The sequence below is a fragment of the Echinococcus granulosus genome, assembly GCF_000524195.1.
Source record: "Echinococcus granulosus chromosome Unknown EG_S00050, whole genome shotgun sequence".
NCBI lineage: Eukaryota > Metazoa > Platyhelminthes > Cestoda > Cyclophyllidea > Taeniidae > Echinococcus > Echinococcus granulosus.
The window spans coordinates 235,973-263,308 of record NW_020170430.1 but is presented as its reverse complement, the minus strand read 5'-3'; the positions used below and the strand labels follow the sequence as shown (position 1 = coordinate 263,308).

At 41.7% G+C, this 27,336-nt stretch overlaps 3 protein-coding genes across 3 annotated transcripts; 2 read left to right on the top strand and 1 right to left on the bottom strand. All coding sequences in view use genetic code 11, as the record gives it.

Annotated features, from left to right (window-relative positions):
- Positions 1-1,646: 1,646 nt before the first annotated feature.
- EGR_06054 (Cell division cycle protein) lies at positions 1,647-4,046 on the bottom strand (the record flags this gene model as incomplete). Its single annotated transcript, XM_024495303.1, has 8 exons — positions 1,647-1,740; positions 1,852-1,993; positions 2,113-2,224; positions 2,529-2,807; positions 3,005-3,394; positions 3,526-3,730; positions 3,764-3,868; positions 3,901-4,046. 8 exons carry the CDS (start codon positions 4,044-4,046, stop codon positions 1,647-1,649), a joined length of 1,473 nt encoding a protein of 490 aa, XP_024350258.1.
- Positions 4,047-6,950: 2,904 nt separating this feature from the next.
- EGR_06053 (hypothetical protein) lies at positions 6,951-17,819 on the top strand (the record flags this gene model as incomplete). The annotated part of the gene is made up of 7 exons (XM_024495302.1): positions 6,951-6,965; positions 9,095-9,375; positions 11,260-11,361; positions 12,890-13,035; positions 14,095-14,203; positions 15,208-15,248; positions 17,590-17,819. The coding sequence occupies 7 exons, from the start codon at positions 6,951-6,953 to the stop codon at positions 17,817-17,819; spliced, it is 924 nt and encodes a 307-aa protein (XP_024350257.1).
- Positions 17,820-22,645: 4,826 nt separating this feature from the next.
- EGR_06052 (Integrator complex subunit 6) lies at positions 22,646-26,726 on the top strand (the record flags this gene model as incomplete). Its single annotated transcript, XM_024495301.1, has 13 exons — positions 22,646-22,756; positions 22,901-23,059; positions 23,091-23,171; positions 23,203-23,482; positions 23,513-23,634; positions 23,667-23,946; positions 23,983-24,077; positions 24,113-24,292; positions 24,366-24,834; positions 24,872-24,964; positions 24,999-25,178; positions 25,216-25,382; positions 25,731-26,726. 13 exons carry the CDS (start codon positions 22,646-22,648, stop codon positions 26,724-26,726), a joined length of 3,213 nt encoding a protein of 1,070 aa, XP_024350256.1.
- Positions 26,727-27,336: the final 610 nt, after the last annotated feature.

The following is a 27,336-nucleotide window of genomic DNA, read 5'->3' as shown; positions in this document are numbered from 1 at the left end:
TCTGACGCTGTTGAATTTAGCATTTTTATACCATTTTTAAAAATCCGTGTCACTGCCGCCACTGCTACGATTATAACGGATTTTGCTCTTCTCTTTCACCTCCGATTTCATATCGTTGGGCTGATAAGAGTGCGCACAGGACACCACTTTTTGTTTCAGCAGTAATGTAGAGTTTACATGTTATCAAGGTTTAAGGGGATTGTTGTCCACGCCGGCACACGGTTTATGTAAGCTGACCGCTTCTCACCCAAAAGGCATATTCAAGCAAACACATACTGCAATAGACCTCTACGCTTTTAGTGTCGTCCCTGAAGCTCTCCTAGATCGCACCCCAGCGTTGGCCTTGTTGGCTATCCGCAAGGCAGCAACGTCGGCTAACGAATCTTAATACATGTGAGAAGGCATCTTTGCAATCTCACTGTGGTCGGAGTTTCGTCTCATTTGTTAACTGTATTGGGGAAGGGGATATGCACCGGCTTCATGCTACTCAAGGTCGGTGGATGCTCTGCATCTTGTAAACCCGTCGCTAGTCGTATGGAAAATGGGCTAGCAGAGCTATTTGATAAATGGCAGGTTTGAAAACACTTTTGTGGAGCTAGTATTTCGCATTTATCACATTTTGGCAATTTCTTTCTCATTCCAGTGCCACTTAGCAACTTATCCACCCATTTAATTTCCATCCAGCTAGTAGAGACGTGAAGGAGGTATCGGTTGTTCACGCGGTTAAATGATGTGATTTGGTGCTTTGTTTAACTCTGTTGGACTACTCCGGCACTTGTCTCCACAAGTTGTCCTTCCGCTCTGCAACACGACATTCGGGTCAAGGTGGTACCGTCCCGGATCCTGTAAGTTAACAATACATGTTCCTCCGCACTATTCTGGCTTGTTACGACTCTAAAGAAGACTCAGCACACCACATAGCATCTTCGCAGAGCTACCTCAGACAACTTCATAACGGAGACTGGGAACACCACAATTACACCTGCGGTGACAAAATTAATCTGGCTTCTGATACACATTGCGAATGCATTGCACTCCTACAAATGCAAACATAAACTTCTCTCTTCAGTACAACTTCCTTCCCATCAATGAAGACTAACTTACTTTCAACAGGTCAGCAGGACCATTTACGCTCCTCTGCAATTTTATCAACGTATATGACTCGCACTCACAACCGCTACACTCGGAAAACGTCCTTCCCGGGGATGGCTCACACTTACTGGAAAAAAGGCGTTCCAATAGCTGGGTACCACATTGCGATCCCCGCAGTATTATTTAAATAATACTATTTATTAGATTGGTTATTGTTCACCCGACTTGAAACAAAGCGGAAACCCACAAAAGACCAATGCTCCCAATTACCATGAGTCGCCTCGTCTCTTTTGGCGTTAGTTTGTAGCTGACAACCAAGTCTCCACATCCCTCTGGCAAAACACCAGTGTGCGAATCAAAGTGGCTGATCTGTGCAAGCTGTTTCTGTAGTATAAAACTATAACCAACTCAAGGTTAATGTTCATAAAAACTAAACATCCACCCATTTGTTGCGAATCCCGCGTACAACAACCAGTAAACACCCGTATTTCAATTAAGATAATTTCTAAGGCCATTTGTAATATTATGCAAAAAAGTTGTGGCTAAGGTTTTTGCTACAGAGAAACATGTACATAAGGCGTGGTTTCAACACGAGCCCCAATTCGAGTGTGGTACCAAGAGAGACGGACTGCCTTACAGTTGATATGTCTGCACAAAGAAATAAATCCAAGTAAACATGAGGCACAAAAAGAGCTAGACGAGGGTTATACTATGGAACAAATACCTCAACGCATAGGTTGTGGGAAGGCAAAAATTGACGTGTTTCGTTGCTCTTCCAAGCGCTTCTTTGTTTTATCCACTTTAAAGCAATGCCAAATACGAAGAGTCTCGTCGGCTGAGCAGCTTGCCACCATTTCCTTGTCCGGTGAGGCAACAATTGAGAGAACTCTGTCCCGATGTTCTAAAAGCAAAATGCCTGTCTTGACAACGGCGAGTGCAACATGTCAAACGGACGACGCAGATAAGTATCTAATACTTTTATTTTAGGCAGAAGTAGTCACAAAGATTGAAATCACTTACCAGTGAGTTCTTTAACCTTTTGGATATTTGGATATTTCCAAATACAAAGACTACCACTTCCGTGTCCAGTTATCAGTTCGCGGAACTCCTCGTTCCAAATGATTCCAGAGACCTATAAAGATCAAAATGTTTATAGCATATTTAAAATAATGCAGCTGTGTTATTAGCTCCAAAACGTTTACAACTAATGTCATGATTACCATGGGTACTGTTTTCAGATATTTCCAACAATCGCTTTACCATTCAATTAAAAAGACACGCATATGGATGAAGCTGGGTTTCATCAGTATCAATATCAACATGCTGCCTTCAGAAAGCACATTTTTGCGCAGTCAGATGGTATCGAAGTGGTTCAACTAGTCTTAAGATAGTGCTTTACAAAAAAAGAAAACAACTTGCTCCGGTCCCAATTTTACCTGAGTTTCTACATCGACAGCACGCACACAAGCCCCAGAGTAGACATTCCAGAACCGCAGGTGATGATCCCTCGTGCCACCACCAGTTGCCAGGAGAGCCGGTTTCCAGGGGCACCAGGCGACGGCCTTTACAGCAGCCGCGTGCTCATTAAAAACGTGATCTGGACGCCCTCCCGCGAGTGTGAAAGCTCCATTAGCGGAGTAAATACAGACCAGATTGTCATTTCCACCTGAGGCCAAGTAGCGATCGTCTGGTGACCACTGCAAGCCGCATACCTCCTGCAAAGGCAATTTTTGAAAAGCAAAAAACTTGGTAAAGCGAAAGCTTCCAAAATCAGTAGTAAGATATATTTAATCGGTCAACAAAGATGACAGGTATGGCCAAATTTCCTAAGGCATAAGTAGATAAGAGATGTAATCAATCCAAGACCTCCCTGAGTGTGTGCATCAGAATAGCCGATTAGGTGTTGTGCTACACGAATATCATGATGCCTGATTTCGCCTGTACGGGAGGCTGATGTAATTACATGGTCCCGCCAGGCAAGGGCTGGGATTCTGGCGGGATCGCTCTCATCCATGAGCATTGTGCGCTGAAGTGCAGCCTGATCCACGTCCCACAGCTGCAAGCGACCCATGCTCGTGCCTACGGCGAGGACATTGCCATCGTGAGGTGAGAAGCGCACACTAGTGATGTGCTCCTCGCTGAGTCCAGCAGACATGAGCAGTCGGACACCGCCGGAGCGAGCGTCCCATAAATATACGTCTCTGTCAAGTGCGACCGCGATGTTGTATTGCTTGGACCAATCAATAAGATTCAGATAGTAATCATTAAGAAGGTCTGGGGCATCTAAGACATTTTCTGGTCGCTAAAAATAGGGTGAAAACGTGTTAGAGTGGGAAGGATGAAGAATAAAGTCGCAACAAAAATGAGCCCACTAGTGGTGTCAATTGGTTCAATGTGCAAGAACTCAGAATGCTTATTGCAAACAAAACTCACTGTGGGTATATAGCGCACAGATTGCTTCGGTTTACTGATTTCATGCGCAATTACTTCTTGACCAGGGACAGATGGACGCTTATGCGAAAACTCCAGAATACGATCATTTGGTTTAGGGAGAGATGATGGATCTGATACCGCTGCAGCCTGAGTTAAATAGAATTGTGCACGATCCATATCCATGGCCCGACGGTTGGGAATGTACCTAAGAATCCCTAGGGAATAGTGATGCACTCACCTATCACCATCACAATCTGCAGTTACGGATCGACGATAAAATGCTGAAGGAAGGAGACTATTCTCATAGCTGAAGGAATGCTTTTTCTTAGTAGGTTTGCGAATACTTGAAAGATGAACAAGGTTGACGTTGCTTACCTTAGATTGGACAAATCAGGAAGACTTGTGCCCAGAAGCAATGGAGCTGCATTAATAGCCATATTTTTTGAATTATTTAGTGCATTTGCCAGTGATCCGTCACGGTTTTTTACCTCATGCAGCGTCCTAGCGAAAGACGAACGCATCCTCAGTCGCTAACAGACACAATACAGTTTATAGTACTGATTGGCTAGCGTGATTTGAAGCCAAGCCCTACATATTGCAAGTTAATTTAAAGACGCACCTAATAACAGTAGAGGCATCCAATTATTAGATTTTTTAGCGAGGGTTGTAGTCTTTGTTTTATGCGTGAGAAAGGTGTAGGGAATATTAGTTGCATTCTGCCAAATAATTATTTAGATAAAAAGGCATCTTACGTATTCGACCAATGAAAACCAGGCATTGATTTAAAAAGGTGTTTAGTTTTAGAAGGTTTGAAATTATGCGCCGGTTATTACCCTACGATAGCCGAGCTATTATAACAAGACACTGTCTAGGAAACTATCAGTTTGACTATTCAGTTACTCGTTATTAACCTTTAGGAGGATGACTGCGATAACAATATATTTCTTTGTTTTAAAAATTCTTGGTTTCATGTGGAGATATTGCGTATTTGCAAATTCCACAAAACCTTTGGTCTATCACAATAAACACTTCGTTTTCACTAAGATGTTCCTGCTTTAAGGCAATCACAGATAGACTTTGGTTGTTCGGCTTTCTTTACAATATTCAAAGCCACTCCTCAAGTCTATTTCCCGATGCTAAAATGTAGCTTCCCGAGACTCCCTGAAGACGAAAGAAGACACAATACTCAGGCAGAATATGTATATTCAGCACGGAGAAGGTGTCTGGACTATTGGCATGGCCCAAAAGGCCAGTTCACCCAGCGAGGTACAAGGGGGTTAATTCAAAGTACAAAAGTGGGGCCTCACCAGAACCGAGGGAAAAACCGCCATTGTATTACAAAAGAGTAACCCTCAGTTATTGTCTATTGTTGCTGTGTTAATGTCTTACATCTTTTGACAGATTATGGCTAATTACCCGTAATGATACAAGGCCCGAGTTTCCTGAAGTCTTGCTGCAATGAAGAGCCGTCCGGGTACATATACTACCAACCTAAATAAGTTGGGAGCCTATTAGCTTGGCCCGAAGGTCATGGCACAATGCAGTGACTTCTTCTCTAGCCGTGTTTAATTACTAGGATGGTGGAGATCCCGAAAGTGGCATTTTCAATAGGCTGCATTGCCAGAAGGCCGTGACAATGGCCTCTCAACCCTCCTGCATGTTATTTACATATGTTCTGTTGTGCTGTTGTGAAAGACCTGGGGCGTTACAGCAGTGGAAGTACAACCTACGGCGACTCCATAATACACAATTTAGATAATCAAATCACTACACAATCTTTATCTTGAAATTTATTAATGCTATATGATACACCTCATTATATTTCAACAGTTTTGTCGGTTTACGGTAGTCGCTGTTGCGGCGGCTCTGTTCAGCCGCACTTGCATTTCATGGATGGTATATGTTTAGTGTTTGCATTAATCACTTTTAGCTGTCGTTTTCCATTTTTGATTTTGCTAGTATAATGACATTGTATAATTCCTTGGCATGAATCTTTTCTCAGGTATTTTAGTGTATTTACTCTTTCGGAGAAGTAAACTCTTTGGACCGGTCTGTAAAATATGTCCAGAAAACTTGCTTATATCTTTCTTATGTCCAATTTATAGAACCAACTTAACATGCCGAGACTTTGTTGAGGTCGTCGTGGGCGTAAGTAGTAAGAAAATGTATAGGTTTTAACGTTAAGAAAGCCTGAGAGACTACCAGCATGACCCGAGGAGCCATGCCCCAAAGCGAAAGCTCAAACGGGCGGTTCAAAGCGCCCACGCGATAAGCTCACAAACAAAGCACCACATTAATATGCTTCAGCTTCCGGCCCTACCCTGGTTGCAGTAATGGGCAAACAGTAACTATATAGAATGTGCTGAGCTTTAGTGCTAGGGCTAAGGATTCGTATCCCCAAGAAAAATAAATATTTGGTCTTTCATTAACTTCTTTACCAAAACCCATAATATCCTAGGTTTTGGCTCGTGATTTCAAATGCAAGTGTAATATTACCTATTTTCACTGTGGGAAGCAACGGCATTTGGAATGTTGCTGAATGACGCACAGATGGTAAATTGCGCCGAGTAACTGCGGCTGCACTAATCCCATTCTGTCTTAATTTAACAATTGTCAGTTGAGTTAAGGAGTTTCACCTATTTTTACAAAGGTTAAGAAGCTGCTGGGAGTTGGAGCTTCCAGGTTAATGAATGTACGCTGTTTCCACGGTGAATTGCTACGATTTCATTGCGCAGTGCAGGCGTCCTTTATCACCATATTCGCGGGGTGCTTGTGTTCACAAGGCACTTGTGAACTCCAGTTAATGTCTTTGTTCTGTGCCGACACGGAAATACAAATAAGACACGAACTCAATTTCGTCTCAGCATTATGCTCCTCCGGCTAGTGACTATGTTGTCTTATGGCGATTGAACATCTCAGAAACTCTTCTCCCAAGTTGGTGAGCATTTCTAATTTGCCATAAAACTAACTTGAATGGATTTGGTGACTACCATTCTGATGATAAATTTGTACACGTTGAGGCATATAAAGCCATAAAATATAGGCATGGTGTCGTTTAAATGGCCATGGCTTGGCGATTCATCACAAAGATTGGTAAATTCGAGTGAATTACTTCACACACCCTAAACACACCGTACATCAAGGGCGAAGTATAGGCAGCACACTGCCACTAAAATCCATATTTTTCGCAAAATCTACATTTACTCATCAGTATTTTCCTCGCATCCTTCTGAGAAGGGCTCTTCAAGTGTAGCCTTTGCCCGAAAAGTTAAATTCCGTAAATTAGGCCGAAAATCGGCAAACACAGTAAACTGCCTGGTGAAATCCACGGCTCGTCATCTCTCCCTCAACCAGATCATATTCCACAGATTAATTCATACAAAGGACTGTGCTAAAAGGGAAAGTGTTTAACATTTCCTTAAGTTATGACCGATCTAAGCGTGAGTTTTCGGTCTCCTTTCTATTCTGCTACTTGTTCATCCACGTGGATTTGCTTTGAATAACACTACTTTGTTAAATGGTTCCAAGGTTTTCCTATCGTTGAAGAGTTATTACAGAGTAGCCTTATTGAATTCCATTCTATAGCTCTTGTTTGGTGCAATCCCTCTTCGCTTTTAACAAGATCGCTGACATCAGTGGCCATGGCATCCCTGCCAAAGTATACAAGTAGGGCAGCCGTTTCTTTCTATAAGCAAGAAATTAATGCGTCATGTATTTAGCTGCAATGGTAATTTAGTACACCACTGGAAGAAAACTCCAGGGCAATTTCAAGGGCAAAATTGTGCCTTTTCTCATACCTTTTGCTACTAAGAGTAGTTTAGCAGTAAAGTCCTTAACTGATCGCATATTTACATGAGGGCCATCTCTAGGTAACATCTTTTATTGTAACACTAATGCATCTGCTAATTGAAAACTCTCTCTTCCGCTTTTTCTGTTGTTTACTTCATAAAAGATGCCATTTTACTTCTCTGCTTAGACAGGTGTCCCTACCCTCTGTTCAGTGTGATTTTATCAGAACGAATAATCAGAAAATTGCAACTTAACTTGACCCTTATTCGGCTACGGCGCGACCTTTGCCACTGAAGAAATAATGGAATGTCATTTAAAACGGATACGATTGTCGGTCACGCGGGATCGCAGTGACTGCAAAATAACCGAGGGCTCGACGCAATGTGTCTGAAAGCCCGTCTTTGCACCAACTTCTTGACCAAATATAGGCCCTACCCGCTTCAACCCAGCCAGTCCATCACGATTTTATGACTCACTGGACACCAAGACCACGGCAGATTAAACTCTAGAATTCAATCGTGTGTGAATTTTCCACAAATGCCTTGTGATCCACATTGGATTGGAATAAAATTAATCGTGGATCTTTTAATTGTAACTTAAGTGTCGCTTTTAAACTATTCAAATTCATCTAATCATTAGGAGATTTTAAACAGGCAGGTACAGTATGTTGAACCGTCAGCGCTCAACTAAAAGTGGAGGCGAAAAATCACAATAGAATGTCTGCATAAGAAATTCAGAGGAAACAGAATCCTTTGTCCTCGTGGGTCGACACTGGTCTGAGATTCGAGACTCAAATTCGACCTGGATATTTGAGTTTTTTTAAGTCCCTTTCAGTTGAACATCTAATTTTGCACTCTTGTTTTGACAAGTCTGAAGCAACTCTAATAACGTTTTTGTGTCAGTAAGTCCAAGCTGTCTGGTGGTGAACTACTGGTTTTGCAGAGAAAATGACCTGATGTGTACCTCGTTCAGCTGAAACACAAAAGTCGGTGAAGTAGTCTAACCACAAAACTGAACATAGCCACAAGGGATTATCAGCAGAATGTTCTCCTGTTCTAAGCCGTTGTGACATCATGACACCCATGGAAAGGAAGTGCTTATAAAACTCTCGACTTTGGTATTTTCTATAGTTTATGCCACAATAACGATGCCAAGTAGTGCTGCACTACCTTCAAGTTATTATGCCCGCAAATAACCTGCTCGTGGAAATACTTTATTGCGAAAATGTACTCAAAGCTATTCGACGGTATAAGAAGTTTTCATTTCTCATTCAAATCAAGAGAGGCTAGCATAAGGACATCATCATCTCCCTAGACATTCTGATCAATTTTTTTCCTGTAAAATCTATCGAAATTTAATCACAATGCTTGATTTTTATGCCTGACACGAGAGTGTTTCCCGTTCTTTTTTTCAGATCCTCTTTGTAGTAACTCTTACCGATATTTTTACACGAGATCTTAAACTTCTTTTTAATATTTTACTGAATTATGGTTACATCTTTGGAATTGTCTGGTGGGATTTAAGATCAGTCACTCCGAGTTTTATGGAGGTGCTAGAGAATACAGTTTTAAGTCACACCCCTAAATGGGAAGAAATTCCATTAAAGTAGATAAATGAACTAATCACTAACCTTTCAATAATGTCCATTCTCGGTGCATCCTTTTACCAGAGGCACGCTGAATTTTAATATTGTTTCTGTCAAGTTTTGCTCTTTTAGGTTTAATCGGTCAGGGGAGTCCACATGTGAGGTGAGAAATCACAAAGTTTCAACACTATACAGTCGCGCACTGTCTTGCTTCCCTTGATCTCCGTTGAACGATATCGTAACGATGTGATGGCCTCAGTTCTCTCCTCGTCCACCAATAACAACAACTCACCAATGCAGCTGGGGGCCTTACCGGCGCCCATGCATTTGTGTAATCGCGTAGCAAAGTTCGTGTGTGTCTGTGTGGGCGGGTGTTTGCAAACTGATGGTGCGTGCATGCGTGTGCGTGGGTGCGAGTCCATGTGCTGCACTGTGCTCACTCCACAGTTCCGCAGCGCCGTGGCGACGAGGCCGAGGTGAGTTCGGGTTGCCTTCTTCCCCTCTCTCATTCCCCTCCCTTGCCTGTAATGCCTTCTTCAAGTCTATATCGCTAGATTTTTAGCACTTTTTACTTGGACAGCGTTGCAGCTTATCTCACCTGTTACCGCCAGTCCTGTCCGAAGCATCTGAGCAAGCACACTAGATTAGGAATTATTTTTCATTCCAAAATGAACGATGTGATGCGTCTTGGACTATCCGTTTTAAAGCAGAAAAGTTTTTGGAAAAAACTCAATGACTATGATATTTGCTGCACAAATCTGTCTCTTTGAATGTCTCTAGACAATATTTACTTTTTTTTTCATTTTCAAACATCTATAGTATCAAAATTGTAAGGCAAATAAGTACATCTATGGGTTGTGATAGGTCTCCCAAAAATTGTCTAGTTCAAACACATTAGCTTTAACATGATGTGCCCACTTCAGCTAAAAATTTCTTAACAGTTTTACTATGGCCTCCTTAGCTTTTGTGGATTTTGGTTAGTCAACATTTGTGACATAAAAAGTCTTTTCGATCTGTTGAGTAGTGTGACATACCTTCCAGGGGTTTTTTGATCAATTATCCCTTCCTTAAGCAATGTAATTCTTTATAATATTGCACGACGTATTAGAATACATTGTTCCCAAAATCCTGCTCTACCTAGTCGCGCAGTTTATTTAACCCTCAGGATACTACATTTTGATTGGACTGAACCGTTTTTGCTACTAGCCTTACCCCGAGCACAAATCGTAAATCAGAAGGCTAGCTGTTGCATAAATATGCAAATGCGAATTAGCTGTTGGCTGTATTCATACACTTTTTTCATCGCTAATGGTTTAAAGTGCTTCTCGGACTCTCTTGGCTACGCAGTAGCTGGTGCTTTCGCAGAAATTGCTTAAAGTTCAACGCACACTCCACTCGAAATTTGTACTTTGAACAAGCATACAAAGCGGGCGCTTGAGTATGCCCTCTCCGGTGTTCATACATACATCAATGATGAACTCAAATGCATTACTCTTCAATGCCCTTCCTCAGGTGTCTCAGGGGTGGATGTTGCTTCCTGATTTTTATGAAATCAAAGTCATAAAAATAAAAGGCACGGAAAATCTTAACTTTGTTTTACTGTCTGGCTTGTAACCCTAGTCACGCACTAATTAGACTGAAACAAAACATTCCCTCTCCCTAATCCGCTTTGTATAAAATGGCAATCACTTTAAAGGTGACACCACTGTCGGCTAAAATCAGATAGGCAATTAGTGTGCGCTAGTAAAGAATTCAAAAATCTAGCATTACTTTAAGTTCATGGTATTCTCATAATATACCCTTTTTATAGTTTAATATTGTTTAGTGACAGTACTAACATTCAAGTAATTCCCTAAAAAATATACATCTAAGTGCCAAAGTCTTCTCGCTTCGTGAACAATAGTATGACGTTTGTGAAAGTTTAATCCAACTGCTGGAACCTCGTTAGGTCGTTCAAATGTCTGCGATTGAAGATGGTAAGGCGACTGTGATTGGAAGTGTGTCAAAACATCTGCCTGCAGTTTTGCCAATCAAGTATACTTATTCATCTCTTGCACAAGATACACGATCAATTGATGTAAAGACTAAAATATGCAAATAAAAATCAAAACTATACATTTCACAAAGGAGGTGTACTGTTTCCACTTAATTGTCAGGAAAATCTATTCCATCGCGCCCTCACTATGACTAAGCAGTTTTCAATGAATAGCAATGATAATGTGAAGATAGTAGTCACGTATGTTATACTAATGGATGCTACTTAAACCAAATTACCACCTTTTTTTTTAAGCGGAGGTGTAATTCATGTTTCCAATTTGGCCACTTAATGATTACTATAGAGGCCCTTAAATTGTGCGCAGTAAACTAGGCGCACGTCCCACCGAAAGTTGGCAGCGTTTTGTGGTTGAACACACTGAAACTGCAGCTCTGGACGTAGCTTACGCCGGTGTACTGATGGAAAGGTTGGCACCATGCAAATCACGGGCACTTCTTGCCATGCTGGTGTTTTTCCTTTTGTGTTCCACAAGGCTTGTCTCATTAGAAGTCATCTCGGGAACACTAATTAAACTTTTCTGACGTCACTTATTACTTAAATGGGTTTGGTAAATTTGCATATTTATATCTTGCACTCTGTGCTCTTGTCGAGGGATCTACTCACCTTCAGGCGTTCGCTCCAAAGGTCACCTCAATTGATTCCAAGTTTCTCAATATTCTGGTACTTTTTCCCACCCATTTCTTCTGTTCAACATTTGTCTACGCACTATGTAGTATAGCCAAATTCCTAGCCCTTCCTATGGCTTAATATGGCCAATCATGTCGTTTGGTCGGGTGCCATTAACTTTCGAAAAGAAGCTATGGTCCCTGTAATGGTTGGGATTATATTCTATTGAATTTCAAATGCCTTTGCTGTTGCGGCTGTCATCAAAAAATGAACCGATAATATTTATTCATTTCAACAATATTTCTGGCATTCAGTTTACGAAGGGTTCGTCAAAAAACTTTTCACTATCAAAGTCCAAATGGGCGAGATGGTGCATTAATCCAGCTTATGCTTTTTGTAGAGACTTTGTTCCCTTTGTCGCATTTGAAAAAAAAATCGGTTCGGTAAACATACTTTGACGCAACGGTTTTAAATCCTAGTCAAGCTAAGTGGAATCACGGTTCACAGGTCCCCAATTTCGAGTACACTCTTAGCCTTAGATTTAATCAGCGTTGCTTACACTATCTCACTCCTCCCATGGCCGTTCTTAAAAGCATCTTAGCATTTCAATTACTGCTTTTGATACTTTTTCTAATCAACGAAAAGATGACAAAGTGAAGTAGACGAACTGTCACTAATGTCACCCCGCAGTATCTGTTAGAAAGAAGGTTGGGTCTCACAAGTCAGTGCTTTGAAAACAGTCAAAAGGGCCCACGTTTATTCTCCAAGAAGTTAAAAAGTTTGGTACAATTTGACAAGTTGTGCCTGTATGGTGCAAATGTACCATGCTCATGCGTCAAATTCGTTGTAAAACTCCATAAATACATTCTCACTAATCTTCACTCATCAAGGTACGATACATTTTGTAGGATTAAGTACTTGTTTTAGTTAATTGCAGAATCGAATGGTTACCATATTTATGGCCCGAAATAATGAGGAAATGAAAGCTAAACGATAGAATAAATAGCATCATTGGCGTATGCGCCCATTCACAGTGGAGACCGCATTCATAACAATTGAGGTGTGATTTGGGGATCATCACAGTCTATCCAAGTCTATTACCCCACCTATTGAACTTGACAGCTACTTTACTTCCGACCACATTCTTCTTTTGCCGTCAAAATTAATGTTTATTTGCTAATAGCTATTAGTGCTACAAGCCATGCTATACCAAATAGGAGACGCGTCTTTATTTATCATTAGTTATGTGGTCACACCGGATGATGAATGAATTGGTGTTTTTAACCGCATGGATTATTTTTCTCTAAATAGCGTTGAATGGGATCAAGTTTTCAGAAAGTAGCTTCGGGAGTTCGAATCATCCTTGAAAACGAATTCGGAGATCAGCAGGAGCTTCTTGGCCCCAGCAATGAGGTGGACCTGAAAGCAGACACTGTCTCCACATCAAAACGCGACCGCGATGGCAAAAAGCTTCGTAAGCATCGGTGCATTTTATATCATGGTTAAGGAAAGTATCCGTGCTCTAACATTTACACTGCGTTAGCGATTCGCTAACATCATTCATTAGCTGCAGCTGGTTTCATATTTCGTACGTTTTTCAGCTTTACTAAACCCAAAAATGTCGCTATTTCCAAAAGTATCTATTAATACAAGAATGCTTACTAAAGTTTGGGCAATAATTTGCGATTTGCCAGAAAAAGCCACTTGTGTAATCCATAATCTGTGAAATCCATTTTTTATAAAATTGTAATTGGAGGATCATTCCTTTGATTTTGGTGGGCAAAAAAAACCATAAATTATCAGTCTTTGATTCATTTGAAATAGAGCGAAATACGTGTAATTCAAAGGGATATCACACTTTCAAATAAGCTTCATATTGACAACCCTAATCTTGGCGATCCCACGAGACTTGCCACTTATTCAAAATCGAGTTACCGTTGGTAACCTCTTAATTGATACCTATTTATCAGTTACACAAAATAAAGTACATAATTTGGCTCTGCTTTACATATATCTTGATTTTTATTTTCACACCACTTGGCTGTCCTGTGTTGTGGGATCAGTTGCCTAGTCGCATTTTGCATTCGTCTAACCAGCCCCAAACTATTTTATTAACTTGGAATAAATCTTAACATAGCAGAGTTATAATTGTACTTTCTGTCTTCATAGTGGATAGCTTCCCAAAAAAGGTAAACATGTCAATTTAATGTAAAACTGCTTATCCTTTAATATTATCCTTTCGTTTATTTTCATTGGTAACATTCATGATCAGAAGACAGCTGAATAGAATGGGCCACTTTTTGTTTCCTTTCAATGGAATGCAGTTTAGCGTCCTTGATGATTTATGGTGCGTGTTTCAGTAATGATCATAAAAGAGAGTTATTTTCCCAATGCTGCAAAAAATATTTCTTATTTGCAAAACCCAGTCGGTACTGCTCGATAAAGCATTAAGCCTAGGAACCCTAATTCCTTATTGTCCTTACTGCACTATGAGTTCATCCTGAAACCTCTAACTTTCAGTCCTCCACTTCAGGTGAGTCTGTGCTGGCATCCTGGCTCAAAACAGCTAGTGACCGTCGAAAGAAGCTACAGACGCTAATGGACGAGTACAACGAACTCGTTATCGCAGTCAAACGGGGCCAGTAGTTGAGACAGTCGTGAGACCGCATTCCACAATCATTGCCGCCAGGATCAGCAGTAAAAATTTGTAGTATCTAGTCTTTCTGTCTGCACAAAAATAACGCACAAAATTGTGTGTATTTTCCATCGTGTTAGAAATAAGCGTGTATCACAGTGATCGCTCATGTATGAAGTATAATAAACTACCTAGTTAAAAGTACGTTTAACTTTAGTAAATCCTTCCATAAGAAAATGTGACCTCTCGGAGAAATCTGAGGAGCTGGTTGGTAATTAATTATTATTTGCCATGTACAAAAATCCATGGCTGAACTTATCAGTTTTATGAATTCCGTAAAATCACTTCTCCAACACCTTCTTTTCATGGATGCCATAACATTTTTGCACTCACATGACACGTCCCTCTTAATGTTGCAATTGTCCAGTTTGCCTTGGTTAGATTTTGCCTTGTGAGCTCGAACTGGCATCGGGGCTGCGAAGCTTATTTGAATTTCGCGTCCACAATGGCGCATAGTCTACGCCTAAATCCGTTTGTGGATATGTGCACTACACTTCACTGATCTGACTTGAAAATAAAGATGTTACTGGTAGCTGTATTGAACAAGGCACTAATTTCTTGGGCCACTGTGCCTGATTTACGTGTTGCCAAGAAAGCATACCAGAAAACGTGTCTCGGATATGGAGAGATACTACCCTCTGCAATTTAGTGTTGTTCCATGTAGGCAGTCACATGATCTTCCTGAATGGATGCTAAAGTTTATCGTCTCAAAATAAATTTTACCACTAAATGATGGAATTTGCAATAACATCTTTACTCGATATAGCTTCACCACCATGTAATAAAGCACTTCAGCAAGTGGATTACAGTGTCCATCGTTTGTGATAACGAAGCTTGCTCTGTTGTGGTAGGCTTATTCGTATTACACGAAGTTGGTTTATTTTCCACTCCCCTCCTACCCTAGTCCGTCTTAAGGCAGGTATCGTGCTACTGCTACTCCGGTCATAATAGCTGGGGGCCCCTAACATGGCTTGAAGACCATGCCGCAGATGGTGAGCGTGACCCACGAAGGTTAAAGTGCCCTCGCAGTCAAACGAAACAATTTTAATGTTTTCATAGGGAATTCCGCCATGTTTATTCGAGCGAGAGTTTCTAATGCATATTTGGAGTCATTTGGCCTAGAGGAGGTTTTGAAATAACTTAAACAGTACAACTGTCAAGGCCAAAGTTGATCAAACAAACTCCACTGCTAAACATGCGCATTCGTGTGGAAGAAATCGCACTACTAATTCATTCTCGAACTCAAGTGTGGCCCTTGATCTCATACTTCCCATAATTAAACACTACTACTCTGAATGCCAATTCCTCCTGAATGATGGTGAATTTATCTCTTGCATGCATCGCATCTCGGGCGCCTTACACTCAGCCACCCCACTGATTCCCTTTTTTCGCCCGGTCTGTCGGATTCCAAATTTCCACAGGCGTATTTAACTTAGGTCATTGTACTCGTGGGTTTCATATTTGCGGGATTTCTGTCAAATGGGCTTCCTAATTTGCATGTAGCAACCATACTCCATTTTGTGGTAATTATACCCAATAACTGTCTTGTAGTAGGGACAAGTAACAGATCTAACTAGCAGTTCTAGGCTGTTATTTTAAAACTCATCGTAATAGCATCTGGTACCCTCAAACCCCAAGCATCAGCTGGATATACACGTGATGTGCACTAACGGAATACGATGTTATGTAGTTTATCCTCTGGTTTCTAATCCGCTTTATGCATTCAATCACTTGAATGCTTCAATATTTCACCATGAAGTGAAAAAAAAAAACTTGTCATATATTTCATTTTCAATGGTACATTTCCGGTTATTGTCGAAACCGTTATTACTTGAAAGCCTAAAACACACCTGTGGGATGGTATCAAAACTTTCCCATTTAAATTTTAGTATAGTGGTAGTTTCGGACATCCAATTCATGCCACTTGGTACATTACCTATGAGACTCACGTGATTTCGATGGGGAAACCCCTGCCACAGGTGACTTAAGCAAATTGATGAAGGAAATGCGCCGGCACTTCTTGATAAATCAGTTGACATTTTCCTCACTTTGCGATAAACTGGACACCAGTTCACCTTATTCGTGCGACGCAAATTGATCATAAGGTGGAATGCAGCAAACTTGTGTCCGCCCACCGGTGTAGTCGTCATATTTCCTTCTGCAAAATGATCTTGCATACGAAACGCAGCCATGGCCATCTCTACGAATTTGCAGCCGTCCAAAATCGGGCATTCGTAATCAAGGCCATTTCTACTTCTGCTTTCTTACCCTGTTTCATTATCTTCTCACTCCAGTCTCAATTGACTCAAAGCAATTACAACTCATGGAAATTACCATCTACTGTCCAATTGGATCAACAAATTAATTCTGGCATTTTTTTATCACAATGTGCATCCCTCAATGTGATCGATGATGTATGAATGACCTTCGCAATGCATCGGCGCATTAACAACCCAGTAAAGATGCCAATCCACACAGACTGACCTGTTAAAAGCTGTAACCGTTAGAGTCACAGTTACCAGCGTGCATTAAAGAGTTGTGCGGTAAGGACTTAGTTCTTGTGATACAGGCAAATTTTCTTAGCCAAATGCTATTGGCCATTCATTCGATGCAGTGGGGCAAATGGCCTAGATACTATTTGAAGCTTGCCGTGCAGTCAATTGTTTGTTGGTGTTGAAATTAAAAATTCCCCAAAGGTAGACCCAAATGTGTGGCAAAGCTTGAACGGTAGGAAGACTGATGGTTGCAGCTGGCTGATTGCCCATCTTTCTTTTGCACAGCCAATGGGACAAGCCACATTGCCTGCGTGCCGGTTTGGCTTGCAATGAAAGCTGGTCTACAATATACTTGTTCTTCTATCTAAGACAGTAAGAACGCCATAGCTTTTAATAGGCTTTTAAGCCGATTTAAGAGGGGATCGCAAATTCAATCTTTGAGTAAAAGTTATACTTTCGTCTGTCTATTTTTTATTGGTAATATTTTGCGTGCGAAGTTTGTATGATAATAAAGAAATTTGGCGTCAGCCTTAACAGTGTACATCCCGAAGTGCCCAGTGTCCGATGTATTGTAACAAGGGGAATAAAATTGCCCTTTCAGGAAACGAAATCAGAACATAAAATCCCTGTTGTATACACAGTTTTGAGGATCTGAGCCCTTGTATCTACTGCATGGCCACAGGGCTAGCGGAGAGGGATGCTCACATGTGATTGTAATCGCATTGCTCCACATGGAGTGTGTAACAGTTTTAATCACCATGTCATTATGGCGGTGGCGTTAGGTGGGGAGATGTGGGATGGTGGACAAAACACTTGCCCTACTTCAAATTTTTGTCAGCCGAGAGCACAGTTCCGCCGTCGATGCACATTCGGGCTGAGTCACACGGCTGGCGTGGCCGCGACATCCTGGTGCTGGCATGGTCGTACGCAAGCCCGTGCACGCGCACCGATGAGTCATTTCGCGTGCGACGCCTGCTCGGCCTCATCCTTGCCCTCCGAGATGGCGGAACACTACGTCGATCAACCCTACTCATACTTTGGTCCTTTACTGCTGGAATGCAAATCTGATGAATTTGGGCCATCAAAAAGCACAAGCCACCTAAGTGGTGAAAACGACGGCCTGCATGCAATGGGAACACTTTCCCATAAATTATAATATTCTCTGTTAATTGGGTGCAAGTGTGCCAAATATGCATAGAATGAATTCTGATGAAGTATTCTGGAAGTGGTTGATGTCGTGATTTCATCCGAGGTCAAACCATGACTAACCACCCTCGCTCTAAATGTGGGTCTGATCAGCAAGCCTGCGTCGGCGACCTTTTAAGTCCAACTGTTTGTTGGATGCACATTTGAGAGGATTGTAGATCATAGCTGTGGCGTTTAACCCTAATTCGATGCTAATTTCCATGTGAACAAGGTAGGAAGTATTATGTACGCGCATTTGTATCAAATTTGTATGTAATGTCTGAAGTAGATCTCACTGCTGAGGTGCCAATTAAGCTATTTAATTGGAAGAAGTTGGTGAATTTCACCGGAATCCGTCTTAGGGATATTGTGAGATGGTATATTACACAGGATTCTTGCAGATACAATACTTAAGCGCGCTCTTAGAAGCCATAATGTGAATGCTGGAAAACCCCATGCTTCGACTCATTATCAGACGGTCACTTGACTTTGCTCGCTAAACACTTCTAAACTTCTAACCATTCCGGAGTTCACCATAAGCATGTATAATTACTTTTGTTTGGTTTAGGCAATAAACAGTACCTAACACTAAGTCTCAGTAATGAATTTTAATCCCGAAGTCTAAAAAGTAGCATTCGTGGTGTATTTCGCCCCATACACATCAAAAACAAGCGATGCATGAGAATGTCTTGCACCCGAGAGCAAATGCACACTCACGTTTGTTTCTATTGAACGAAGGAGATACTGATGTATGCCGCGAAAGCAATCCAAATGCATTTCGCTTTAAACCATTCGCCACCCAAAGCCTGAAGGTCGCAGTTAGACGCAGTTACACACAGTATTTTTCAGAGTCGCATTTTCAAGGTCACCGATGCCCTATTTACCCTTACATAGGTGGCCATTGGAAACGAAATTCCTATGAAGGGGGCCCCACCCTAAACTACAGCTCCGCTTCACCGTTTGCCTAGTCGATGGTGCCAATACAATCAGTGACCAAGGTGATGGCATGAAACGCTATTCACCTTACCAATCCCCACCCTCTCCAACTATTTCTACCATGGAAACAGACCTGAAAGTTGTTTACATAAAATCCAAGTTCTTAAATTAAGGGTAAGGACCCCATTATATCCTTTGAGTACATTAAGTTGGAACCAGTGGCACAATAACTGCAGTCGAACCATACTGGATAATTTTCATGGGCCTCAAAGGTAATATTCATAGTCCAAGAGGTGAGTGTTGTGGTATTTTTAAAATCACAATAACCGACTTTGCACAATTTATAGGGATTTTTCAGCACGCAAAAAGCAGCAAACAAGCGAGTAGCTAAAAGCATCATAAAAAATTATTTGCACATAAAGGGTAAGCTATGTCGGGCGCTCGAGGATGATTCCAATGCCACAAATCGTTCTCGATGTATTTAGCTAGTCCTAATAATTACCACCTGATTCAATTACACTAACCGTAGTCTCAAGCAGAAATGGGAATAAGAATATTTTACCATGACGAAGGCAATTATTGGCAGCGCAATCGTTTGAACGACAGAGTAACCTCCTCCAAAGCTGTGCTTTGCATCCACATTTAGCGCCACCGACGCGCGTACTTACTCTGTGCAGATTCTCACGCAACCCGGGTTCATGGGAAGTGCGAATGAGGGGACAAGAAGGAAAACAGACACTCCTCAGGATAACAATTCATCTAACATAATCTTACCCGTTTTAGTATCTGCATTAGGTATGCTAAACACTGGCTATTCCTCTACTTTTTCTACAGTATCAAATTCCGCATTCTCAGGAGCACAGCTATAATTTTAATCAATTAGGCAGATTTTGTTGATATTAGTGGTTGAGAATGGCCCCAAAGACACCAAAGTGGACAAATAGTTGAAAGCCTCTGTTTCATTAAAGCATCCTAGCCATTTCATCAACATTTCGCAGATAAAACGATGCGAGCCGATTGCACAAGAATGGATTAACATGATCTGTGATAGAAAAACAGAGAATTGAAATGGTGACCTCGGTAGACTAAAGAAAGCTCAACTATGCCTACCAAACGTCAAACAGGTAAACACGTAATACCCTCCACATTACGAGCTACAATGGAGTCAGTGATTGCAATTATGCTACATTTTCCGCCGACTGGATTGAAGAGCTGCAGAACATAAATAAATGTTGAAAAGCAAAAAAAACGAGTTCAAAAACACAAAAAACTAATATTCCAACAGAATCATTCGCAGTTGTATGCGGTGAGGAAGCGAAAGTCTAGCATTTCTAAAAGTGATTGGTTAACTTGGGCCCAAATTCTACCACATAAGGAGCACTGCAAAGTTGTTGACTGAAAGTATACCCGATCATCACTAATGTGCTGAAAAGTACGAATCTTTTAAAACCAAAATGCTTCCATCATCTCATAGCATTGGTCTGCGAGACTGAGCGTTATTACTTCTGACTCCCACGCTATCGAAGCGAATCCTTTACTAAATAAGTAGGGAGAGTTGTTACCACCAAGTCCATTCTGATAACTTTCATAGCCCATTCACTGGCATTTTCAAATATGCCACGTAATAATCTGGTGTCAAAAAGCTTAGTTTATGCCCCAAAATAGTCGTTCATCACGCGTTTACGATCAAGGCCGGATACCTCCACTTGCTTAAGTTTCCCTCATTTTTTTCTCCCATTACAATGACACATCTCACCATGCTTGATAAAAGCAGGATGTAGGCTACAGGAAAAGACTCAGTATTCACGGTCAATCCCTGCAGTTAATATCCAACCTATAAATCGTTTTCCATAATTCCATATTTGTCAGCACTTGATAACTAGTGCGCCTAGAAATTCGAGACACATTCATTAAAGCTGTATCATCAATGAAACCTTGAAATTACGAAGCCTGAAAATGATTAAAATAATCCATTACTAAAAACCCGCACAAAAAAAAGTTTCAACTTGGGAATCTGTGCACTAAATGATTGGGTCTACGATCCCTAGTCTGAGGTTAAAAATAAATTTAAATGAGCTTTTATGCTTAAGAGAACGAAACAAATGCTAGTCGGTACATCACTGCCTGACAATCGATTACTTCTGTAATTTTGAAATTGTAAACGAACCAATACCGTCTTCATCTTACTATCCAAACCACTAATCGCCCGAAAAAATAGGAGTTCGCGTATTTCACACCTCTAGATAGAAACGCAAAGTGTGCCCCATTGGTAAGAGCACGCTTTGCTCTCTAAAGCCAATTCTATAACTCAGTTCGTGGTTGGATACCGGGAAATAAAAAAAGGCGCATTCTGAATGTGATAACCTCAGTTATCATCGGTAGCAAGGTGACGCACTCAACAGCATCTCGCCTGGATAATTCTTTCGTGACTTTGGCTTGTAGCAAAGTAATTCAGGCGGATAGTGTCATGGTTTCACATTAATACAAGGCTTTTTAGCATAGCCGAGACCGCGAATCGAAAGGAAAATCAACACTCAACACTAATCGAAGCAAACTTTGAAAAAGCATCACTCGCATTCGGTACCGCATTACGGGAAGTGCATTGCCGATTTCCATGTGTGGCCAAAAATTTGTTTGATGAAAAACACCAAAGTTCCACATCCTGCGTTTATGATCAATAGATATGTAGGCATGAAATGACCTCATTACTTTGCATAACTTGAAATTGCCGGACCTAAACTTAGAGATGCGACGGTGCATTCACGCAAGTCCATACCTTCGCCGCAGAATCACGACTTGCCGTTATGGGTAACAATGAACCCAATTATCACAAACAAATTAAATCCCCCTTAAAATCCACGGATCACCACCGCCACTATTGCTATTTTAAAAATGGAAACCCAGCAACATACCTTGTCGAACTGTCGAATAGATCTTACTTTCCCCAACGTCTCAGACATAAAAACCCACAACTGCATTTTTCAAGGCAAGTAAAGTAAGTATCGAGGTAGGAATGCATATCATGGAAGTTATCGGTTAGGCCTTAAGGAACCTCAAGCTAAACATTTCAGCCACCCTCTGTCCTGCTCATGGAGAAAATTGTCAACAAACGGAACATGTTGAGGGTCGATGAGAGCTTCAGTACTAAACTAAGCACAAAATAGGAAAACAAGGTGGTGAGAATAGTAAAGTTCAACCTACTTATCGTAATAAAAAGAACTGAAACAGCATGAATGAGATAGTGAAAAGGAAGAGATTCGTTAGGCCTCATTTAAGCGGCGAAAAGAACATCTAAACATTTAAAGGAAACAAATATAAAACAGATTAAAGAACTAAGGGTGGATTCGAAATATTCAACTAGGCGAAAAGGGGTTCTGTGAAAATTGGCATAAAACAACCCTGATCACACGGTAAAACTGACATCGGTTTGTAAATGAGAGGCTTATAAAGGTAAAATATATTTTAATATAAAGAGACGTTGATTTGTAAAGGAAAGGGAGAAAAGATCCAGTAATCTAAAACAAATATTAGGATTCTCGTGATAAGTTCTGCAATTCTCTAAAATTCCAGAAAGTCATTAAATATATTTAAAAATATTTTTCGTGCACCTTTTAGAGCCTCTCAAGTTCTTATAACCAATCGGAAGGGTGCAAGCTAGCTCACACAGCCTATATAAATTCGGCGAACGCTCGCACAGCAGGGCTGTGTTCGCCTCTCTTGCTTCACTTAAATGTTGATTGGTGGGGTTAGTGTTGGCCTTTCGCGCAGTTGCCATGACGATAGTTTGTTTTGTTGTCGATAATAGTGCTTCAATGAACCAAAGGACCTATCAGGGTACGACCTTGTTAGATTCGGCGAAAACAGTTGTTGAAACCCTATTTAAAGTAATTTCGCTCTGATTGGCTGATTTTAATAGGCGCGTTTGAATAAGTGCCGTACGGATCGCTACTTCTTGTTTACGCTCAACGAGTATCCGCAGAACTTCTGGGTTTGTTTTGCTCTTGTGGTTTTATTTGCGTTACTTTCAGTTGGCGGGATGGAGGCAAAGTTGTGATTTAACAACTTTTCATGCTGCTCTTAGCAGAATTAACCCCAATGGCACACTGAGTCTCGGTAAGGGTATCGCATATGCGTTCAAGTTACTCAACCTCAATCGCATGCAGACCGGGTTTGAAACGTACGGTTTGGTAGGTGAAGGATAAGTGTTTGACGGTTTAGGGTCTGTACATATCCTCTATCGAGCCTGCTGTCGTTATCGTTGTGACCCATTATTATGCCTCATTCGAGGTTGACAGTGGGGTGAGTGATGGTAAAGGAATTGACATTTTAGATTGCTTCAAAAGTTCCCGGTGGCGATTTAACTGCCGGTCTCCACAGATGGGACTATTGGCTTCATGGGATTCTTTTGCATAATTCCGGCTTGGTTGAAACTTTATGTGACACGCCTCGGCCCCATCCGTTAGGTCCCTCTTCGTCTGCTTTTTTGGCTTGCACTCAAACCGGTGGGGAAGTGTTCGTTCTGTCAGATCTTCGATCGATTCCTCAGTACGTTGAGGCCGTCAACTCCAAGTGTCGTCAAGGTGTTGTGGTCGATCTCATCGACATATCCGGTAATTCTATTTGATTGGCTGATCTTCTAGTACCAAAAGAACCAGTTGCGATCAAACAGCTTATTTTATTGAGAGAAAATGTCAAGCTCCCCTCTTTTTGGCCCATCCCAGAGAGTTTCTTTCCTACCGAGGAGCTTTTGACGGCAAAATTGGTATGCTTCGTTTTTTTCATAACTTGAAATAGCCTCGCCCACCAAATCCTGTTATTCACGCGTATATATCGAGGGAAGCTCCTCCCAAATTTTTGGACTGCTTTCCTGTTGATAGGTACGAATTGGAGTCCTCAAGGTTTACTCGAAAAGTTATCGATTGTCGTGATACTACTGTGATTTGGCCATGTATTGTGCCAAAAAGTGGTCAGCATAACGATGCTCCATTTGGGTACTGCAAGCTCTCGCCAGACTTTCAGACAGTACACTTACATGTTCTTCCTTACAACTACCGCGAGTTATCGGAGCTTTTGTGTAATGTTTTATTGGGCTTTAATTACTCCAATATAGGTGAATTGTATGATGTCAATGGTTTACGCATGACGGAAGCATGGATCTCCAAGTTAACGAACTATCTTACAAGTATACCCCGGTATTACTACGTGGTATGCTGTGCGAATTTGCTACTTATCTCTTGTAGCCCATATCCAAGGCGTTTGAGCGACTGGGCTTTCAGGGGGTCATTAAGCCTGAGGTCTTAAGTCGGACGTTTTCATTTCAATTTAAAAATGGCTTACAGAGATACCAGCATTCTGCACAAGTCGAGTATGAAGGACTCATACGTGAGGTATCAGCAGCTGAATCTATTCCACTTGTCAGGGTACGCCACCTCTTTTTGTAATGAGTTACTCTTATTTAACGAATAACGTCAATTAAAATGACAAATTTTGTAGGTGCCCAGGATTTCGCTTCCGATTTCGCTGGGTACATTCTCGGAATTGAGAGCGTTCGGCACTGTAGTTAAGCCTTCTGGGAGGCTGCTGTACGAAAATCCATGCAATGTTTCACGACGGGAGCTGAGAAAAGTGTTGCCCAAGCTCAGGGGCAATCTGGATTCTATACTTGACGGGGTGGGTCGCCCGATGGACAGTGAGGGTATCCATAATCAAGCTCTCAGCGAAATGGGAGATTACGTAAATTACAGATATGCCCAACCGCAGGTTGCTCCATTACGTGAATTAATGCCAAGTCCTGAACGTGTGGACACCTTTGGCAATCCCTTTCGCCGCAAATCTAATGCTGGGTTTGTAGTTGACGAGGTGTCCGTCGATGATGTAGGATTTTCTGGGCCTTCACCATCTAGTTCATCATCTCTCACAATGCGAAAACGTTCGTCCATTAAATCTAGTGAAAAAGCGAGAGGTGGGCGTCTTACCTTTCGCTATATTCTTGGATTTAGGCCCCATTCCTCCACACGTTAAGTTTTCCACCTTGCGATTGTCAAAGGGCTGCTCCTCGCCTCCTCAACGTGATGACCTTATTTCACGTCTTTGTAGGTTGCTCTCTGAAATTTTCACTACATTTAGCCCCCATTTTCAACGGTGAAGTGAATCATACGACGTCGTCAAACAATGGCTCTTCACTAACATGTGACATGGAAGGAAATGGACACGCTGGAAAACATTCCTCTGAAGATGAATTGACATTCAATATCAACAAAACTCTCGTTAACGAGCTAATTGAGATAGTGCGCAGTCCAAAGATAGGTAACTCACTTTAGGGTGTGTATTTTAAACCTTTTAGACGGGGGTCAAGTATTTGACATCCTCACGAGATTTACTGGAAGTTTGCAGCAGAAGTACGATTCAGTGTCGTTTGTAATGGCGGAAGCATTGCGTTTCAAGCGAATAGATCTGTACAATTTGCTCAACGAATGGCGTTCTTATCTGGCACCACTCAAAGAACCTGCAGTGGGCCCTAGCAACGGCTTGCATTTTGATTGCCCTTCGCACCTTCTGAATGGATCAGATTGATGCGTTTGTGCTATAGTAGTTTTGTACATATGCACATATTTGTAAATAGTGTACAAAGAGATGCAGGCGCTTTGCACAGGCCAAGTGATTAAAAATAAATTTTTTGTAATGTTGAGCTCTGATTTTACTTTCTAGCTTTTCTTTTGCATCCATTGCTGATAAGGTGCGGTGTGTTTTAGGTCAATACAAGCGGTCATTTTTTAAAAGTCAATGGTTCTCTTGGTTGGGGATTCTTCGTTTAATTTGGTCCGGAGTGACTCCCACGCTCTACGTGACTTCTGGAAGTTCGGGTTCATGGACCTTTTTGATGCGTATGCGAAGTTCCCCTCTACGGAGTGTCTTAGGGGCGCTGGAATAGTTACAATTAAGTCAGGTGATGGTATTCTCTACGTTCATCAAGGCGAGATGGTCACAGTCCGATATGGGACGGACGCTACCCCAACTGACACCGGCGGTCGGATAGATCCCTCTTTACCTCGTTATGTGGGGACTTCGGAGATGACTTCCTGCCATGCCGTTCTCATCACTTCTCCTACTGGCTATGCATTGGGACACCTTGATGGAGGTGGCAGAGGGAGATTAACTGAAGAATTTTTTGGCACAGTGACTGAATTTTTCGACTCCATTTCAAGTTCGAATGAAACTCTTGATGTCCATGTTATCGGTGGTTTTTTGGATAACAAGGGGTTTTCCAAGAATCTGTCCTTGCAAATACTTACAGAGCTGCTAGTCTCCAAGCGAATGTTTAAGCTCCGAACATTGTGCTCTTACCTACTAAACGACTGCATCACCATGAAATCCGGTGATCAACTGCATGTGCCGGCCATTCGTGCCGTCGTCTTTGACACGCATGTTGGTGCTCTCTTCCCGGCATCCATTCAGCCTGAAGCAAGAGGCCCCTTGAGTGTTCTTCGTTCTTCCTATGTATATTCCACCTCTGCCAGAAGCCGTATGCATAACATCTTAGATCCCATCTCACATTGTCTTATTCTAAGACCCTTCGTGATCGAAGAGGACACAATGGAGGCGTTAAAGTGTGTGGAACATTGTTCACATGAACAATTACAAAACTTTTCCACAACCCCTAAACAGGAAACTGATCATTTCTATGAAATGCTGAAGCGCACTAGCCTCCTACTCACTACTCTTAGGAAAGAAAAAATTGACATATTCGCTGGAGGAAACTTGGAATTTATCTTTGACGAAATTACGAAACAGTGGTGCCCCGTGAATCCACGCGCTGAAGAGGCCACCGAGAATCCACTCACTTGCTTCAAATGACAAAGTGGACTCGTCTCTCTCGTTTAGTGGCTGTGGTGTCTGTTTGTATCGCTGCCGATCTTAGATTCTCTACTGATACTTTTTTCTCAGAAGGCGCCATGCTCTACAATTACGCACATTTCAGGCATTGTTTTGGGCGCAGTTGGTATTGTAGTCAGGATTGCGTGACGTTGGGCTATACCCCATCTGCCTTCCAAAGCGCTTTAGCTATCAAAAGTATGGTTGCACTCAACCTTTTGTTGACGAAAGCATTGGAAACTATGTACTACCCAGCCGAGCCACTGTTTTTATCGTCGCACCGATGCAGAAGTCAGTCACTCAACTAAAGCTTAACGGTTTGATTGAGAGTCCACCACTTCCACTGATATATGCCGATTTGCACCACTCATGCAATGGATGTTGTGGTGTGCAATGTCGCCTTCAGACACAAGAGGCTGGTGAGGGAGGAAACAACATGCAGCAAAAACATGTATTGCAGTAAGACCAGAATTGTCCTCATCCGCACGCACCTATGTGTCCTTGTCATGTGGGTGTGGGTGTATGCCTGTGTTCTGCAACACGAAACAAGGGCATCGCGTTGTCGATGACGGTGGTGGTATTAGTAGTAGTA